Genomic DNA, 20,770 nt, shown 5'->3' with positions numbered 1-20,770 from the left:
TGTTATCACCCTTGCTGTTGGGCGTGGGTAAACAGCAGCATTACAACAAGGTCACAGCTGATCTTCCTAGACTCATTAGAGATCTAATCTCTATTTTCACTACATCCCCATGAGGACACACAAATAAACCCCCCCTTGCAGACTGACTAGAAGAGATACACGGAACCCCCCTACAGTGTGTGTAGTATGAGCGCTAACCTCTGTCCAAACATGAGGGTGGACTTGGTCTCAGCCTCATTGTAGACGGAGGGGGAGGCACAGATGATAATGGTGGTCCTACAGTTTCCCCCCAGAGAGTCCTGCAGGATACGGGTCATCTTACTGTCTCTGTAGGGCACGTGGGTTTTCTACAGGACGGGAAGAGGGAAGATCAAGAGGAGCTTCACAAATGAGACAACATCTGTAACCAAATGCTATTTTATTGAATATTTCATATTCACGTCACATACAAAAGGACATGTTAGTAAAATAGGACAAGGAAATAATCAATCTGAGAGAGAGAGAGAGAGAGAGAGAGAGAGAGAGAGAGAGAGAGAGAGAGAGAGAGAGAGAGACAGACAGACAGACAGACAGACAGACAGACAGACAGACAGACAGACAGACAGACAGACAGACAGACAGACAGACAGACAGACAGACAGACAGACAGACAGACAGACAGACAGACAGACAGACAGACAGACAGACAGACAGGGAAAGAGAGAGAGGGAAAGAGAGAGAGGGAAAGAGGGAGAGGGAAAGAGAGAGAGGGAAAGAGGGAAAGAGAGAGAAAAAGCGAGAGAGAGAGGGAAAGAGGGAAAGAGAGAGAGAGAAAAAGCGAGAGAGAGAGAGGGAAAGAGGGAAAGAGAGAGAGAGAAAAAGCGAGAGAGAGAGAGGGAAAGAGGGAAAGAGAGAGAGGGAAAGAGGGAAAGAGAGAGAGAGAAAAAGCGAGAGAGAGAGAGGGAAAGAGGGAAAGAGAGAGAGGGAAAGAGGGAAAGAGAGAGAGAACAAGCGTGAGAGAGTGAGGGAAAGAGGGAAAGAGGGAAAGAGAGAGAGAGAAAAAGCGAGAGAGAGAGAGGGAAAGAGGGAAAGAGAGAGAGAGAAAAAGCGAGAGAGAGAGAGAGAGAAAGGGAGAGAGAAAGAAACAACTACAACACAGCGAAACAGACTTCTAACTTACAGTTCCCTCGGCCAGAGCTGATATGACGTTCCCCAGGGCGGAGAGGGACTTATTGATGTTCTTGGCCTCGTCCAACACAGATCCCTCTGCCCCAGTCTTACTGACCTGGAGAAGACGATAGTAAATACCCACAGCAGGATGTCACTACAAACAGGTTCTGTGGACAGATAGGTCTAATAGGTCTTCAATCAAAATGCTGTGTAAAGAGGCTATTTTAATTATGATTTATTGAAGAGAGTGAGAGAAAGAGAGGGAGGGGAGAGGGAAGACCTAGCGAGAGAGGGAGATGGAGGGTAGAAAAACGTAGAAAGAGGGGAAACCACTCTGACCTTCTCACTGCCAGCCAGATCCACCAAGTAGAGTTTTCCTGACAGCTTCAGTTCTGTCTCGACGTTCTCCTGCTTGATGTTGATCAGGAAGATGCTGTGACTGCGAGAACTGTGCTCATTCATGTCTGTATGGACGAACAAAAAGTAGAGCAACATTTGAGTCAGTGCTAGCACAGAAAACGGACGGTCTTTTGCTGAATCACTGGAAATCAATGGGTAGTTAGCAACATTCTTGCAACATTTCTTTACTAAACATGTACTTAAGTGATTCCGGAGGAAAAGAGAAGCCCATACTTGTAACAGCCACGTGACGATTGGATTTTCCTTCATCGATGACATCCATAACCTCTTCTGGACTGGACACAAAGCGTTCCGTACAGCCCTTTGTGGAAAAGTGGGAATATGTGTGAAGGTGAGTACCACAAGATTGCTGGGTAATGACCTGAAATATTACTGTGTTTAGAGAAGGAACAATCATATTATCAACAACTGAACACCTTCCTGTTTATAGAACTTGAGCTACAGCGATTGGATACCCACCTTAACATAGGGCACCTTGTTTTTGTCCTCATGCACTGCTAGGTTGGTCTTTGACACTTAAAATGAAAAATATATACATCAAAATTGTCCACATCACTATTTAGAAATCTGAACTTAGTAAAACTAGAAATAAAGTCCTTACTCACCATCCAATAAGTCTCTGATTTTGTCTAAGTAGATTTCAAAATAGGAGACCTATAAACACAAAACATATCACCCACAGCATAAACAAACAGACCGCATTGATCCTGTGCCAGTCTTGCCCTTAGTGAAAGATTCACTGTTTTAACAGATGAACACTAGACTTCTGTGTTGTAACATTTCCATTTGGGTTGCTAGAGGCAAGGCCGCGAGGACACACAGCCACAGAGTCACCAGCTGAAGGTGTCACTGCAGTGACCATATGGTACATGTAGGCCACCCCAGCAGAACTGGCACCTCTGTGGGTCCTGTCACTAACACTAACACAGCAATGAGCACTGGACTAACCCTCAGCCACCACAACACCTGTTTCATTCACTTGTTATGGACCTGATGGTTTGGTAACAGTATAATACAAATGCCATACAAACATGTATTTTGTTTTAATTAAAATATTATATTTACAAAAGCTATTGCATACATTTTACACTCAGCTTACACTTTTGAGAAATCCTGCTGTATGAACACAGACTATTTCCTTTGAAGGCAAGCTAAGCTACAATGCATGGACACTGACTCACTGAGCAACAAGCCCAGGGTTCAGAGGGGCCACTCCATGATGTGTCTGTTACCTTGATGTGGAACTCCAGGTTCTCGTCCATGGAGTAGATGTGGTCAAAGATGTCCCTGGCGATACGGGGGATGATGCCCATCAGCTGGGAGTCATGGAGCTTGCCCTGAGATGGAGAGCACACTATCTTTAACAAACAACATCCAACATTTCCAAAACATGACAATATGCTCACAAAATATATGTGAAGAAAATGATACATCTGACCGAAGAAGGAAAAGTGAGAGTATTTTTAAAACAACCCAACAAATATTCAGTCTCTCTGTCAGGTTACTACAAGTAGAGCAGTGGAGGCTGCTGAGGGGAGGACGGCTCATAATAATGGCTGGAACAAAGCGAATGGAATGACATCAAACACATGGAAATCATCTGTTTGATGGATTTGATACCGTTCCACTTATTCCGCTCCAGCCATTACCACAAGCCCGTCCTCCCCAATTAATGTGCCACCAACCTCCTGTGAAGTAGCGACAGAGGGTTATCGCAGGCTGCTATCAAGCTCTTACAGAGGACAAATCATTCAGCCTTAACCCTCCTAGGGTGTTTTCACATACAATGCATTCTGAAAGTATTCAAACCCCTTTACTTTTTCCACATTTTGTTACGTTACAGCCTTATTCTAAAATGTATTAAAGAAAATGTTTTCGTCATCAATTTACACACAATACCAGACAATGACAAAACGAAAACAGGTTTTTAGAAATGTTTGCAAATGTATTAAAAAAACAACAAAGTATTACATAAGTATTCACACCCTTTACTATGAGACTTGAACTTGAGCTCAGGTGCATCCTGTTTCCATTGATCATCCTTGAAATGTTTCTGCAACTTGATTGGAGTCCACCTGTGGTAAATTCAATTGATTGGAAATCATTTGGAAAGGCACACACCTGTCTATATAAGGTCCCACCGTTGACAGTGCAGGTCGAAGGAATTGTGTGTAGAGCTCCGAGACAGGATTACGTCGAGGCACAGATCTGGGTAAGGGTACCAAAAGAATTCTGCAGTATTGAAGGTCCCCAAGAACACAGTGGCCTCCATCATTCTTAAATGGAAGAAGTTTGGAACCAAAGCTAGAGCTAGAGCTGGCCGCCCAGCTAAACTGAGCAATCGGGGGAGAAGGGCCTTTGGTCAGGGAGGTGACCAAGAACCCGTTGGTCACTCTGACAGAGGTCCAGAGTTCCTCTGTGGAGATGGGAGAACCTTCCAGAAGGACAACCATCTCTGCAGCACTCCACCAGTCAAGCCGTTATGGTAGAGTGGCCAGACCGAAGCCACTCCTCGGTAAAAGGCACATGACAGCCCGCTTGGAGTTTTCCAAAAGGCACCTAAAGACTCTCAGACTACGAGAAACAAGATTCTCTGGCCTGATGAAACCAAGATTGAACTTTTTGGCCTCGATGCCAAGCGTCACGTCTGGAGGAAACCTGGCACCATCCGTACAGTGAAGCATGGTACTGGCAGCATGACGCTGTGGGGATGTTTTTCAGCGGCAGGGACTGGGAGACTAGTCAGGATCTAGGGAAAGATGAACGGAGCAAAGTACAGAGAGATCCTTGATGAAAACCTGCTACAGAGAGCTCAGGACCTCAGACTGGGGCGAAGGTTCACCTTCCAACAGGACAACAACCCAAAGCACACAGCCAAGACAATGCAGGAGCAGCTTCGGGACAAGTCTCTGAATGTCATTGAGTGGCCCAGCCAGAGCCCAAACTTGAACCCAATCAAACATCTCTGGAGAGACCTGAAAATAGCTGTGCAGTGCAACCCATCCAACCTGACAGAGCTTGAGAGGATCTGCAGAGACGAATTGAAGAAACTCCCCAAATACAGGTGTGCAAGCCTGTAGCGTCATACACAAGAAGACTCGAGGCTCTAATCACTGCCAAAGGTGCTTCAACAAAGTACTGCGTAAAGGGTCTAAATACTTATGTAAATGTAATATTTCTGTTTAAAATTGTTATAAATTAGCAATAACAACAATAAATACTGTTTTTGCTTTGTCATTATGGGGTATTGTCTGTAGATTAATGAGGGAAACAACTATTGAATACATTTTAGAAAAAGGCTGTAATGTAACAAAATGTGGAAAAAGTCAAGGGGTCTGAATACTTTCTGAACGCACTGTATAGTCCTCTTTAAAAGAACCGATCTCAGTCCTCTTTAAAGTGAACTCTGGGGTAAAAAAAAGCTAAAGAACTCGGTTTGTATTCACACTGCCCTTGCCTTTGAATGAGGACTCAACTCTTTTGCCAGTTCACTTCACCTATTCTGTGGTCCGAGTACACTTTGCCTTCACATTGCTATGTTTAGAAAATTCAAACAATGCACTCTGGGTTTTTATAAAGTGCAGGATAACCCATTCCATCAGAACGTCTTATCACCTATCTATAAAGTACCTTACATTTTGGAAGCTAATAGATTGCATTTGGTTAAAAGATTAAACATAATAATTGCCACCAGAAGATACTATTAACATGTAAATATTATTGGTAACAGAATAAGTAGCAGAAGAATAACTACAGACTAAATAATGCTATAATGCATGCAATGTAGGCTACTGTTCCTTTAAGAGCTAGAATTGATTTTGTACCCTATGCTGTGATTCTCACCAAATATATTGTTTTCTTCTCACACTATTCAAATCCCACAAGAGAATACACGGCTTATGAATAAGTTCTCTTTATATACCACATATTACAAAAAAATGATCTGACTTAAAAACTCGACACATATTTTGGCATCCTTGAAAATCCCTAATTAATATCCAGAAACAGCACAAATTTTTTCCTGCGAACCTGCACATCATCATCTTCTCTCTTTTGTGGCACCAATGTGAGGGTTCACGGCAGATGAAACGGTATTGCAGGTTTCTAGTGTCTGGTGCGGGAATAACGACAAGTGAACCTGGGGAGCTTTGAGTTCACATTGACCTACAAAAGGGAACTGGACAGAGGAATTCAAGCAAGCCGAACTCAGGCCACCTCAAAAGATGAGCTAAAAACAATTGTCTAAAAGGGACCAAGTGTGAAAACACCCTTAGTCTTCAGAAGGCCTATGTCCTCATATTAAAATGAAATATACATGGGACCTCAAGGGGGTCTCATTACAGACTCCTTGGCCAGCCTGTATCCCTTCAAGAATTTAGTCCTCTCATCTCCATCCCAATCCCCATTTAATTCAGTCTGACCCTTCCTTAAACAGTCAAATTGCAATTTAAAAACGTTATTGTCTCGGCAATAATTTACTCTGCAATGGACTATTACCGTTTGCCCTTCGCCTCAGGGCTGCTATGTCCTTCAAACTGTAATATGATTCTAGGTATGGGGAGATGTATAATAGCGTTTCAGATTAAACACATAACAGGTATAGTTTTACATTCTGGTCAGGCTGGCAGAGCTTGCATGGAAGCTAATCATATTGCCACCATCGCTTTCCCCGCCCTTCCATCACCTGCTAAGGAAACCTGTGGATCTGAATGATGGTATAAATGTTTTTCGATTTCATCCTCAAGCTTGCTGAAGAATCTCTGGGCTGTTACCAGGGGAACGGCTGCAGCTGAATAGGAGGCTATACTGTATGTGTAATCGCATGGCGGCACATCGTGTGAACTGTGGCAGAGAAGCACCTTGCTGCTATTTTGGCGTGCCGTCTGGCATAGGCAGTCGGGCTAAATAAAGGTATGCCAGGAAGGAAGACGCAGCAGGAGGGAAGGACTGTTGGTGAATGTTCCCATCTGAGGAGAATTAGGAATTACATTTCTCACAAGCTTGAACAAGATTTTTTACTGAAAATATTAATATTTTTTGTGTGTGTTTGAATGCTGCCTGACTGGCACCTCCCTTTAATGAAACAAACGTGTTTGACAGATACAGCTTCAAATGTGTTTGTCAGTGAAATCTCAAGTGTCTGCCGCCTGAGTAGTAACCACTGCACAATTCAGATCCGCCTGTAAAAATCACGTTTCTGCGACTCTCTCCCATGTTAGGATTATGACTGAGGGAAACGGTTTAAATCCAGTCAATCCCTGCTCAGTCAATGGGTCACTAGACCCTCTACAGATGATGCAGGCAGTGAGGCCAAAGGTTCACCCTGCTTCTAGACTGCGCCTCTGTCTCCTCTTTATACAGTTTCATGTTCCGTGGGCCTCTCCGTCGTGCTGTCTTGTAAAGCTCCTTAAAACTAGCTGCTAATGGCCATACTTGCACTGTGGCTTCACATGTCCTGTAATTACGTATATCATTTTCAATACTGCTATCCTTAATCTAATCTCTGACAGAATCTCTTTGGCTCTCATACAAATCCCAATGAGGACCCAAAATGTCCTCCAGACTTACCTCCATGGTGTGGGTCTTGCCTGACGAGGTCTGGCCATAGGCAAAGATGGTTCCATTGTACCCACCCAACACATCTGCAAAACAAAACACAGTGGGGTTAACTCTTTCAAAATAGGCCTGAAACTGAGTTCACATGACGACGGTGAGGATGTGAGATAATTGGGCTGTATAGGGCACAGCGTTTACCTTTGACGATCTGCTTGGCACAGGCATCGTAGACCTGCTCCTGGGCTGTGTTGGGTGGCAGGACTCGGTCAAACACATAAGGCTTGCCCTGCATGGAAAAAGGAGGAAGGAAACTGTTAAGAGAGTCCCCATCTCACTCCACCTTTCATTTGCTCCTGAGAAATCATTGTCAAGCTAATGCCCGGAGTTATTTTCATATCAACAAAACTGAATGGAAGTTAAACACTTTTCATCACAGGCATTTCTCACTGTTTCTCAAAGTCTTTTGACTGCTAGCTGGGTCTGACAATCTGACAAGGTGATAAAATCAAGCAAGGTGCTTTGACTCTGGTGACCTTGTTCTCTCCAGATCTGTTTCAGAGTCAGTCAGTCTAGCAGGTGTCACACTAAACCAGTCACCTCCTGCTCTGAGGCAGAGCCGGGGCAACGCTAGCCTGACATCGGATCAGTTCTCCTGTCACAAGAATACAGGACAGGTCGCTTGTCTCAACCTTACACTATGGGCCTGGAGGTTATTATGTTACTTTGGAGACAGAGACAAGCTAACATTTTTCTGTTAATCAAATGCTTTTATAATAATAATAGAACACACTTTTATCCAAAGCGACTTAGGGTCATGCGTGCATACATTTTACATGGATCAATGTAGCGGATCAGTGTTGTAGTTACAGATGGTTTATGGGAATAAAAATAACAAGATCATACAACAACGCACTTGAAACTCTGGTACAGCTATTGCCCAACAACAGAGAGTAATGTGAAGTTGAGGGCTAGCACTAAATATTTAGGTTCTGTGCAGTGTTTCCACTAAATTAACTCAAAAATATGCAAAAATTAAGAAATTGGGATGGTAAAACGTTTAGAGTGTAAATTTAAATGACTGTAACAAGATATAAAGTATGTAGAAAATATAATGGAGCTACATATATATTTTTAAATAAGGTCATCTTTGAGAACTAACCATCATTAAAATAAAAACTAGACAGTCAGGGAGAATCTAAAATTCCCCAAATGTCATAGCATGGGGTCGCCATTGATTGTGTTATAATGTTTGAGTCATTCAGATAGCATAAGAACATGCTATAAGACATTGAAGAATGTGTAGAATTGCAGGATATTTGCTTAAAATTGCAATTTTTCTCTCAGCCCCATGGCAAAATGTGTAGAATTGCAAGAAATTAGCTTTTAAACAGATTTATTTTCTTAGCCCCATGACAAAAAGTGTAGAATTGCAGGAAACTAACTTTAAAACATAAAAATTCTCTCCCACCATGGCAAAATGTGTAGAATTGCAGGAAATATGCTTTAAAACAGCAACATTTTGTCTGTGTGGCCAAGAGGTGGTCCTCTAAAAATGTTGGTTGGAGACGGCGCAGTTGGCCACTCCCACTACCCTCCCCCAGCCTAACTTTGCCATCGCTGCTGAAAGAAATTATAGGAGAAATACTGCTTTCAATTGGAATTCCAAGAGGTTCTGTGCAACTGTAGGGGACATTCGCTTTCCCAGAGTGTAGGTAGACGGAAGGAGAGCGTTCAGAAATCATTAACGTTTTACTCTCCTAGCTAGGTTGCGTGACAGTGCAGTTTAGTAAAAGCGTTTCATCAAGGCAAGGCAGACTAGTCTTACTGACAGCTGGCTGTAGCCGGCCACGGGGGAATTATGGGTAGTGTAGTTTTCCTAAACTACTGGGACACAATGGAGTGTAATAGCCAGCACACCAGCCCATCTCTCCCTACGGGCCCAAGTTATTCTGTGAAATTCTACTCTATTTAGTTTCAGTCAAATTTTGGGGCGAGTTATCTCCAGTTGTCCAACATATAATTTGTTTGTAATTCTGTTTACCAACTTTCTATCCATTTAAACTACTACGCTAACTAATAAGCTAGACAAGAGTATGTTAGCATTCTAGCTACATGGTACATCCGCTGGACTCCTGTTATGGTATATATTTTTCAAGGGCTTTGATAAATCCCGGGACTCTGGAGGACAGCTAGAAACCCCTTGCTTGACGGGAACATGCATATGACCTTGATTTTAACCCCCCTACCCCCCTCAAAGCCCCAGGGTGAGTAGACCTGCTTTAGCAAGGAGGAACCTCCCATTCTAAAATGATCTATTCTGCTGGTATATCATCCCAGGTCTCTTCTTTGTTCAACTGAAGTCATGGGTTTGAGTCTGACCTGGATGTCCAAGATGAAAAGGTTTTAGGGATAGTAGTGTTGACTGCAGCTCTTCTAGCTCTAGCGTACATACCTTTTTAAATTTAACTAGTCAAGTCAGTTAATAACAAATTCTTATTTTCAATGAGGGCCTAGGAACAGTGGGTTAACTGCCTTGTTCAGGGGCAGAACGACAGATTTCTTACCTTGTCAACTCGGGGATTCGATCTTATAACCTTTCGGTTACTAGTCCAACGCTCTAACCACTAGGCTACCTGCCGCCCCGAATGCTCAGAGGCCTTAATGGCATACACACAGATGGACATGTGAAGCCACATGTGCTGTACATCCTACACAGCAATTATAAAACATTCCCAACACCATCTTGTCTTGAAAATGTCTCCCCTTCATCCTTTGTTTTCCTACCACACTATTTTCCTATCACACTGACTGACTGAATTAATGGTGAAAAGACAATAAGAAGTCAATCAATATGAAACAAACATGGGGCAATGTGACAATGATAGCCTGGTCCAGTGAAAACAAAGACCCCACACATTACATGATCTGCCACCACCACCTGTGTATCTGTGTGTGGTCCAGTTTGATTCAAGCCCAACCCAGGAAGGCTATTAAGCGGCTTGTTTTATGTTTGGCTCTCTTTGTTCTGGACCGGCTTTCTGACAGAGGAGCGATTTCTTTTTTCCAGGCCTTTATAGCGCAGGCATGGGGTCAACCCGAACAGCGGTAAAGAGAGAGAGCTGTCGCTCCAACAATGACCCGGTTGCCATGGAAACTGCATCCCACAGGGAGAGGCCGGCACTGATTGGATGTCGGCCGGCTCCAGGTGTCCCTCAGCGGATGGAGGAGGAGGATGGAAACATGATTGCTGTTGAGTGCTGTAGACCTCTCTCTCTCTCTCTCTCTCGCTGACAGGAAAGCGGTCTGCTATGTCGTAATCTCTTGTTGAGCAAGATCCTTTGAGCAATCGTAAGGCACTGCTTGTGTGTTTTATGAAGGTTATCAACCACCAAACATTTAAAAGAGACAAGATAGCCACTCTCAACAATTTCAATGTTTTTTTTACGAAAACGTTTCAAATCAAATCAAATTGTATTTTTCACATGCGGCAAACACAAATACAACCTTACTGTGAAATGCTCACTTATAAGCCATTAACCAACAATGCAGTTCAAGAAATAGAGTTAAGAAAGTATTTACTAAATAAAATAAAAAATAAAAAGTAACACAATAAAATAACAATAACGAGGCTATTCACAGGGGGTACCGAGTCAATGTGCGGGGGCACAGGTTAGTCGATATGAAATTTCAATATGGAATTAAATTGTATCATAACGTCTCCCATAAATTCACCTCACAGCTCAATACACTCCATGCGTTCTAAATGACTTATGAGCAATACCTCAGCCAAGATTGAAAGTCAAATTGAAAACCCATAGCAGTATTGCAGCAGTCTGCAAGATTTACAAACGCATGTGACCACACATACACTATTCCACAAGCTCAATAAATGATGCGTGAACACACACACACGCACACACACACACGCACGCACGCACGCGCAGGCAGGTACACACACACACACATGTTCTAAATGCCATGTTAGACCTCTCAATAATTGATGTGCTGTCCCAAAGGAAGGCCAAGGCCTTTGCTCTTTTGGACTGCATGATGTCTCAGGCATTATTAAATGAACATGCTCTCACTGTGTGCACATCATTATGCTGGAGGACCGCCTGACGAGGGATGTCTTTAGCAGAGTATTCTGTACCTAACTTCTTTTGAGAGAGAGAGAGAGAGAGAGAGAGAGAGAGAGAGAGAGAGAGAGAGAGAGAGAGAGAGAGAGAGAGAGAGCAGAGGGCCAGGCTCCCCGTGGGTGTGTTGGTCTGTGTGTTTGTAATTGGCGACGATGATTCTGGCCTGTGACCTCCTGCTCCCCTTTCAATCATCTCTAATGACATCCGGCATACATCGTCATGGAGACAAAACGACCCAAGAGACCCAGCTGCATCGCATCGCTCCAGCCACGGCCCTGTATCTCAACCAAACAAAGACACAGCTATATTTCACCTCTAGAAATACACACAGAGACAGCACTAGAACTGAAACAAGGCTGGGCTCGTTTGCTTAATCCTGTAAACACGCTATTCCCTTAATAAATACACTACACATTGTAATCTAATACATCATTTTTGTGCACATTAATAAATAAGTGATGTACTGTATATGTTTGTCTAAAACAGGTTGAGGCTATAGTAGTAAGTTGTGTCAACTTAAACAAGTGCTACTGGAGAGAGCAGCCAGTAACATGTGCAGTGCATTGTCCATGAAAGAGAACTTCTACCCCCAAGCCATAAGATTGCTAAATAGCCATGATATGACTGCTAAATTGTTAATTAAATGGTTATCCGGACTATCTGCACTGATTCTATGCACACTCATAAGACTATCCATGTATATACACACTCACTCATAAGACTATCCATGTATATACACACTCACTCACGCACACACTATTCTCACACAAAACCCACACACATACACCTCATACGTGCACACACACTCACATAACACACACACGCATACCGCCACAAAACAAACACAGATACACACACACTTTTACACTCATAAACTGCTGCTACTCTGTTCTGACTTTACTCTTATTATTGTTCATCTTCCTGATGCCTAGTCACTTTACCCTGCCTTCATGTACAAACTGCATCTACCTCAATTACCTTGTACCTCTGCACATTGATCTGGTACTGCCTGTACATAGCTCCACATTGATCTGGTACTGCCTGTATATAGCTCCACATTGATCTGGTACTGGTACTGCCTGTATACAGCTCCACATTGATCTGGTACTGCCTGTATATAGCTCCACATTGATCTAGTACAGCCTGTATATAGCTCCACATTGATCTGGTACTGCCTGTATATAGCTCCACATTGATCTGGTACTGCCTGTATATAGCTCCACATTGATCTGGTACAGCCTGTATATAGCTCCACATTGATCTGGTACTGGTACTGCCTGTATATAGCTCCACATTGATCTGGTACTGCCTGTATATAGCTCCACATTGATCTGGTACAGCCTGTATATAGCTCCACATTGATCTGGTACTGCCTGTATATAGCTCCACATTGATCTGGTACTGCCTGTATATAGCTCCACATTGATCTGGTACTGGTACTGCCTGTATATAGCTCCACATTGATCTGGTACTGGTACTGACTGTATATAGCTCCACATTGATCTGGTACTGGTACTGCCTGTATATAGCTCCACATTGATCTGGTACTGCCTGTATATAGCTCCACATTGATCTGGTACTGCCTGTATATAGCTCCACATTGATCTGGTACTGGTACTGCCTGTATATAGCTCCACATTGATCTGGTACTGCCTGTATATAGCTCCACATTGATCTGGTACAGCCTGTATATAGCTCCACATTGATCTGGTACTGCCTGTATATAGCTCCACATTGATCTGGTACTGGTACTGCCTGTATATAGCTCCACATTGATCTGGTACTGGTACTGCCTGTATATAGCTCCACATTGATCTGGTACAGCCTGTATATAGCTCCACATTGATCTGGTACTGCCTGTATATAGCTCCACATTGATCTGGTACTGCCTGTATATAGCTCCACATTGATCTGGTACTGCCTGTATATAGCTCCACATTGATCTGGTACAGCCTGTATATAGCTCCACATTGATCTGGTACTGCCTGTATATAGCTCCACATTGATCTGGTACTGCCTGTATATAGCTCCACATTGATCTGGTACTGGTACTGCCTGTATATAGCTCCACATTGATCTGGTACTGGTACTGCCTGTATATAGCTCCACATTGATCTGGTACAGCCTGTATATAGCTCCACATTGATCTGGTACTGCCTGTATATAGCTCCACATTGATCTGGTACTGCCTGTATATAGCTCCACATTGATCTGGTACTGCCTGTATATAGCTCCACATTGATCTGGTACAGCCTGTATATAGCTCCACATTGATCTGGTACTGCCTGTATATAGCTCCACATTGATCTGGTACTGCCTGTATACAGCTCCATATTGATCTGGTACTGGTACTGCCTGTATATAGCTCCACATTGATCTGGTACTGGTACTGCCTGTATATAGCTCCACATTGATCTGGTACAGCCTGTATATAGCTCCACATTGATCTGGTACTGCCTGTATATAGCTCCACATTGATCTGGTACTGCCTGTATATAGCTCCACATTGATCTGGTACTGCCTGTATATAGCTCCACATTGATCTGGTACAGCCTGTATATAGCTCCACATTGATCCGGTACTGCCTGTATATAGCTCCACATTGATCTGGTACTGCCTGTATATAGCTCCACATTGATCTGGTACTGCCTGTATATAGCTCCACATTGATCTGGTACTGCCTGTATATAGCTCCACATTGATCTGGTACTGCCTGTATATAGCTCCACATTGATCTGGTACTGCCTGTATATAGCTCCACATTGATCTGGTACTGCCTGTATATAGCTCCACATTGATCTGGTACTGCCTGTATATAGCTCCACATTGATCTGGTACTGCCTGTATATAGCTCCACATTGATCTGGTACTGCCTGTATATAGCTCCACATTGATCTGGTACTGCCTGTATATAGCTCCACATTGATCTGGTACTGGTACTGCCTGTATATAGCTCCACATTGATCTGGTACTGCCTGTATATAGCTCCACATTGATCTGGTACTGCCTGTATATAGCTCCACATTGATCTGGTACAGCCTGTATATAGCTCCACATTGATCTGGTACTGCCTGTATATAGCTCCACATTGATCTGGTACGCCTGTATATAGCTCCACATTGATCTGGTACTGCCTGTATATAGCTCCACATTGATCTGGTACTGCCTGTATATAGCTCCACATTGATCTGGTACTGCCTGTATATAGCTCCACATTGATCTGGTACTGCCTGTATATAGCTCCACATTGATCTGGTACTGCCTGTATATAGCTCCACATTGATCTGGTACTGCCTGTATATAGCTCCACATTGATCTGGTACTGCCTGTATATAGCTCCACATTGATCTGGTACTGCCTGTATATAGCTCCACATTGATCTGTCTGGTACTGCCTGTATATAGCTCCACATTGATCTGGTACTGCCTGTATATAGCTCCACATTGATCTGGTACTGCCTGTATATAGCTCCACATTGATCTGGTACTGCCTGTATATAGCTCCACATTGATCTGGTACTGCCTGTATATAGCTCCACATTGATCTGGTACTGCCTGTATATAGCTCCACATTGATCTGGTACTGCCTGTATATAGCTCCACATTGATCTGGTACTGCCTGTATATAGCTCCACATTGATCTGGTACTGGTACTGCCTGTATATAGCTCCACATTGATCTGGTACTGCCTGTATACAGCTCCACATTGATCTGGTACTGCCTGTATATAGCTCCACATTGATCTGGTACTGCCTGTATATAGCTCCACATTGATCTGGTACTGCCTGTATATAGCTCCACATTGATCTGGTACTGCCTGTATATAGCTCCACATTGATCTGGTACTGGTACTGCCTGTATATAGCTCCTCATTGATCTGGTACTGCCTGTATATAGCTCCACATTGATCTGGTACTGCCTGTATATAGCTCCACATTGATCTGGTACAGCCTGTATATAGCTCCACATTGATCTGGTACTGCCTGTATATAGCTCCACATTGATCTGGTACAGCCTGTATATAGCTCCACATTGATCTGGTACTGCCTGTATATAGCTCCACATTGATCTGGTACTGCCTGTATATAGCTCCACATTGATCTGGTACAGCCTGTATATAGCTCCACATTGATCTGGTACTGCCTGTATATAGCTCCACATTGATATGGTACTGCCTGTATATAGCTCCACATTGATCTGGTACTGCCTGTATATAGCTCCACATTGATATGGTACTGCCTGTATATAGCTCCACATTGATCTGGTACTGCCTGTATATAGCTCCACATTGATCTGGTACTGGTGCTGCCTGTATATAGCTCCACATTGATCTGGTACTGGTACTGCCTGTATATAGCTCCACATTGATCTGGTACTGCCTGTATATAGCTCCACATTGATCTGGTACTGCCTGTATATAGCTCCACATTGATCTGGTACTGCCTGTATATAGCTCCACATTGATCTGGTACTGCCTGTATATAGCTCCACATTGATCTGGTACTGCCTGTATATAGCTCCCTTCTTGTGTATTTTACTCCTTGTGTTACACATTTTCTTTTTATTATAATTTTTTAAACCCTACATCGTTGGGAAGGGCTCGTAGTATTGATTTGTATAAATAAGCATGGTGTCAAACACCATTACTACTCGTATAAAATCTAATTTGGGTAAGGTGAAAATGCATAATGGCGAAGGTGCATAAAGGTGGAGGCCCCCATGTACTTACAACAAATGTCTCCTTTGCTCAGTATGCCATATTGTACATTACTTTCTGTTAATGTATTTTTGTATCGTAATTAGCACAGCATACATGATCCAAATTCTAGCTCCAACAGCGGGAATTTAAAAAAAAACCTCTAAAGTAGATTGTGCTGATTTGCTGGCACATTGAACCATGTCGCGCACTGTAGTTTAACAACTCTGTTGGTAGTGCTAAAAACAATGACGTCATATCTGAATTCCTCCATCTTTATGCACCTTCACCATTGAATTCTGTCGTGGGGCTTTGTCTAAATCGGTGACTTGAATGTCTCAACCAAAGCCAGTCCTGCCCCACCCCCATATGTTCATGTGTTCACTCACACCCCACACAAAAGAAACAGAGATTGAGAGGTTAACCTCATTGCAGCACATCACAGATCCTATCTGGGTAACATGTTGATAAAGATCCCTGTATGTGAACATTGACAACCAACCATGCACAGGATCAAACTAAATCAAAGGGACACAGTCATAAATTGTGTTTTGCTGTGCTTTTTCCAATTACAGATTTCACAGGCAATTTAATCCTCGCTCTAATGGAGAGTCACAAAAAAATATATATTACAGACAGCAGAGCCCCACCAGCCTCAAAGAGTATGAGGATGTGGAGATTTCTCCCAAAATGTACACTGAGTGTACAAAACATGACATAGACTGACCAGGTGAATCCATGTGTAAACTATGATCCCTTGTTGATGTCACATGTATAATCCACTTCAATCAGTGTAGATGAAGGGGAGGAGACAGGTTAAAGAAGGATTTTAAAGCCTTGAGACAATTGAGACATGGATTGTGTATGTGTGCCATTCAGAGGGTGAATGGGCAAGACAAAAGATGCCTTTAAAAGGGGTCTGGTAGAAGGTGCCAGGCGACCAGTATATGGCTGTTTGAAGCTTTGTAATTATGTGCATGAAATCATCAGCTTCTCTCTGATAAGCAATTAGACTACTGCAGGTTACAAAATGGAAAGGATGCTTCCAATCAATACATCTAAATGTCAGGGCAAGAATAAGAGGAATACATGGTGCATTGCTTTATTTTGCATGATATGTAGATCTACTCTAGGCTTCTAGTAAATATGTCATATATTTCTATCTGATTTAGTGTAACAGATGGAAAGAACAAGAGTAGGCCTAAATGTGTGTGTTTGTTACCTAACACTTCCCCCTTCCCCCTTTACAAACGATCCATGCATTAATGTTCCTCTGTCTGGTTTGGCTTTATGCAACCATACCCCCACACCTTCCCCTGGGCTAAGGCCAACACTAATGTCAGACTTGTCGGCACAAAGGGAACCTGCCTTGCTCTGCATGGGTTCCAAACTGATTCATTATTTAACAGTCCGTAATGAGGGGAGTTCAGTTAAATGCAGTCACAGTGGGCCTATAATATATGTGCATATGTTAAGCTACTGTGTCCACAGTTTGTAACAACTGTTCATATTGGATCCGATCCTCCAGCGTAAAGCTCGTGATGAGTAACCCAATAACTTGGAACAATAGCAGGAAGGGGACATTTAGCTTGATATTCTATGAAAAAAAGACATAAAATCCCAGATCGATATTAGCCTTAAGATAAGGGTGTGTAATAGGGCTGGGAATTACCAGTGACCTCACGATACGATGTCATCACGATACTTAGGTGCCGATACAATATGTATTGCGATTCTCACGATTCTATATGTGTTGCGGTTCGATACTGTAATTTCATTGCGATTTGATGTTCTAAACATATTGATCAGTCATGGAAATAAGAGTGCTGAAAACAAATGGGCTCCTGATTTAAAAACATGATGGAGAACAAGCTATGAAGGAAAAGCATTGGCACTATGGTGCAGCTACAGCAAACTAAAACGATCCAATATATCGTCAAAAATAATATCTCGATATAACTATCTATTTTTTTCCGAATCCCAAGTGTGCAATGCAAAACATTTCAACATTTCATTGAGATCTGAGGTTCAGATGCTGCACTATTTGGGGATCGTAACCCTCTGTGTGTGTGAAACACTCACCGAGAGTGACCAGCCATATCACCTTCCTATACTTCCCACTGAGCACCTGTTCTCGCAGAAGCATGCAGTGTGAGCAATGATCACTGGGCCTCCAATAACATGGTGTACTGTAGGTCTAGTCATCCATTTCTCCAGTCAAATAATAAACATCATGGGTCTTTTACTGCTGTCACCTTTCAGCCTAAGATGAGCTAGAGATCAGTGAAGGTGCCCTGGCACTGAACCATGTATATTCTCCCCAGGCTGAGGAAGAGGAGGAGGAGGGGCTCAGCTAGGATGATGCTAGCATATGGGAGAGGAGCGGTCTAGTGGCAGAACTGAGGAAATAGGTATGCTGGCTTTGTGTATTTCACAGCACAGCTTAGCCTAGGAGAACTCAGACAACGGCAAACGAGACACACTGACTACCTGCGCAAATCCTCCTGAGCACAATACTATCAGTCCAACACAGGCTCTAATCCAGCACTAACTGGGAAATTAAATATGCGCACAAACACACGTCTGATGTCTTAGGTAATGCTTCAATCAGCTTCTTCGCAACCCCCTCCCTTTTTCCTTTACCGGTAAAGAACTGTCCTTATTTACGCTACTTAAACTCACTCAGCCAGCAATTCTCTCTTCTGATGGCCATTTCCTCTTTTGCCTTCCCCTCCCTGGGAGGACATAGGTTTTCCATTCCAATTACTGTCCGGTCAATGATGATGTCTCTATGGGGTTAGACAGGCCAAACTAAGACAAACTAGGCTGTTTCCCCTGTAATGGGCTCCACTCATGCAGACTCTGACTGTCCTCATGCTGGGAGCCTCTAGCTGTAGTAGCAATATAATCAAACCTTGATTTAGGGTGGCCACTACAAAGGAGGGAGGGAGATAGTTCTCGTTCTGATTTCAAACATGAGCCAGTGTTTTCATTTTTTCCATGTACTGACAATAGAATACTTTTATTTGTTCTTTCAGAGAGGTTGTTTTATGATTTACCTTAAAATGAATAACCTTTGAGATCAAATCAAATCACATTTTATTCATCACATGCCCCAATACAATTGGTGTAGACCTTACCGTGAAATGCTTACTTACAGCCCGTAACATAAAAACATATATATATTTTTAAAGTAAAACAATAAAATAACAATAATGAGGCTATATACAGGGGGTACAGGTTAGTCGCGATAATTTGTACATGTAGGTAGGGGTAAAGTGAAAAGTATGCAAAAAGATGAAGGGACATTAAGGAATTATTCTTGTTGTGCTGTAAGCTATGAGACCATAGCTTTCTCATCAGGGTGGAAATGTAATGACATTGAAATGACTAAGCATAAGATACAACGAACTTTCAATTAAAGTTAATTTTCATCTACCGAAGATGGTTATATTTAATTCAATTTAACGTTGATGACGTAGTAGGTTGGTAATGCCATTGATGACAGCACACACTGACAGTCTACAGACTCGCAGACCCTTGGGGGAAAAGTGTGAATTCTACCGTCCATTCGGTGACCATTGACCACTACTAGGCAAACTGAATTAATGATGATGATATCTAGATAAACACTCACAGCGTACTATCTTACTATCTATTGGTTTGGCAGTTTGACACCAAGCGTACATCATGGGTAATTATGGCCCTATAGCTCGATCATGTTGACAGGCTCGATTGTGAACCATCCAGACCCAAATTGGAGAGACGCTTCCATTGATATCAGAGTACAGGAATCATTGATCAAAATGTTGGTCACTCTATTTGGCATTTCCACCATTGTGCTTCAAAACAAATGCTCATTAACCGCCTATTTATTAATTCTTATAAAACAATGTTTCTGATCACCTTGCACATCAACATTTATTTTGTCAGAGTGAATTTGAGTGAATTTAGGCACCTGTATCATGGCTTTGCTTGTAGACTACACCATGGATATTAGGCGTATATATATATATATATATATATATATATATATATATGAAATTATTAAGATCTACTCACCGTTATTACCACCGTGTCTTCGCCTTTGAATTTCGGGATGTATTTGTCTCCTCTGTTGGTTTCCGATTCATTCAAAGGCCTGAATCGGCACATCACTTTTACACCGCACTCAGCAGCATCCGCCATGTCCACAGCACTAGGTTATTTCAAACCAGATAACCCAAATAACTTTCTCTAGACTAACTATCGCGAAGTTTACTGCAATTTTACTGAGATGGAATTAAGCACTTTTTTCCATTGTCATTCGCTGAAATTTAATCTCGATCGAGATTCCTGTCAATTAGACGATTGGCGCTCGGCTGAATTCTAGTCTAACGTTACCTGCTTAAAAGGAAAACAATTGATTGATGAATGGCCTGGTCTGGCTACTCTAGCTTGATAGCGGAGATTTGAATGCGAGTTCCCCTTTTCGTGGTCAAACATTGGCTTAAGACTTCCCGTATTCACCGATGCGTCTTGCATCAGGACCAGCATCGACCAATTTGAAGCTCCTTGCTCTAATGCTGTCAATCCCGCCTAGGTCCACCCCAGTGATGGTGAGGATGCTGATGTTGCGGTAGCCTAACGCGCTTGCTGCCCGAACGGGACTTCTATGGTATTCTGGGAGGAGTATTGAAATCATATTGATAAACGATATAAAACAAGATATTGTAAAGATAATTTTACTTTGCATGTGTTGTAAATAAGTGTTATACAGGTATGTTACATTTTTAATCACCACCATAAAAACATATATTTCTGTGTAAAATGGA

General features: G+C 42.6%; 1 protein-coding gene across 1 annotated transcript in view; it reads right to left on the bottom strand.

The window, feature by feature from the left end:
* Positions 1 to 20,606, bottom strand: part of kif5c (kinesin family member 5C) — a 39,312-nt gene extending 18,706 nt beyond the window's left edge. Inside the window, exons 1-10 of the mRNA XM_014173493.3 lie at positions 20,019 to 20,606; positions 7,324 to 7,411; positions 7,138 to 7,211; positions 2,802 to 2,906; positions 2,175 to 2,223; positions 2,029 to 2,084; positions 1,783 to 1,870; positions 1,489 to 1,613; positions 1,160 to 1,264; positions 199 to 347 (exon numbers count right to left, since the gene is read on the bottom strand). Of these exons, the coding sequence (XP_014028968.1) occupies positions 199 to 347; positions 1,160 to 1,264; positions 1,489 to 1,613; positions 1,783 to 1,870; positions 2,029 to 2,084; positions 2,175 to 2,223; positions 2,802 to 2,906; positions 7,138 to 7,211; positions 7,324 to 7,411; positions 20,019 to 20,144 (965 nt within the window). The 5' untranslated portion in view covers positions 20,145 to 20,606. The remainder of the gene's footprint in view (positions 1 to 198; positions 348 to 1,159; positions 1,265 to 1,488; positions 1,614 to 1,782; positions 1,871 to 2,028; positions 2,085 to 2,174; positions 2,224 to 2,801; positions 2,907 to 7,137; positions 7,212 to 7,323; positions 7,412 to 20,018) is intronic.
* Positions 20,607 to 20,770: the final 164 nt, after the last annotated feature.

The sequence above is a fragment of the Salmo salar genome, chromosome 25 (assembly GCF_965601325.2).
Source record: "Salmo salar chromosome 25, fSalSal1, whole genome shotgun sequence".
Lineage (NCBI taxonomy): Eukaryota > Metazoa > Chordata > Actinopteri > Salmoniformes > Salmonidae > Salmo > Salmo salar.
This window is presented reverse-complemented; position numbering and strand designations above follow the sequence as displayed.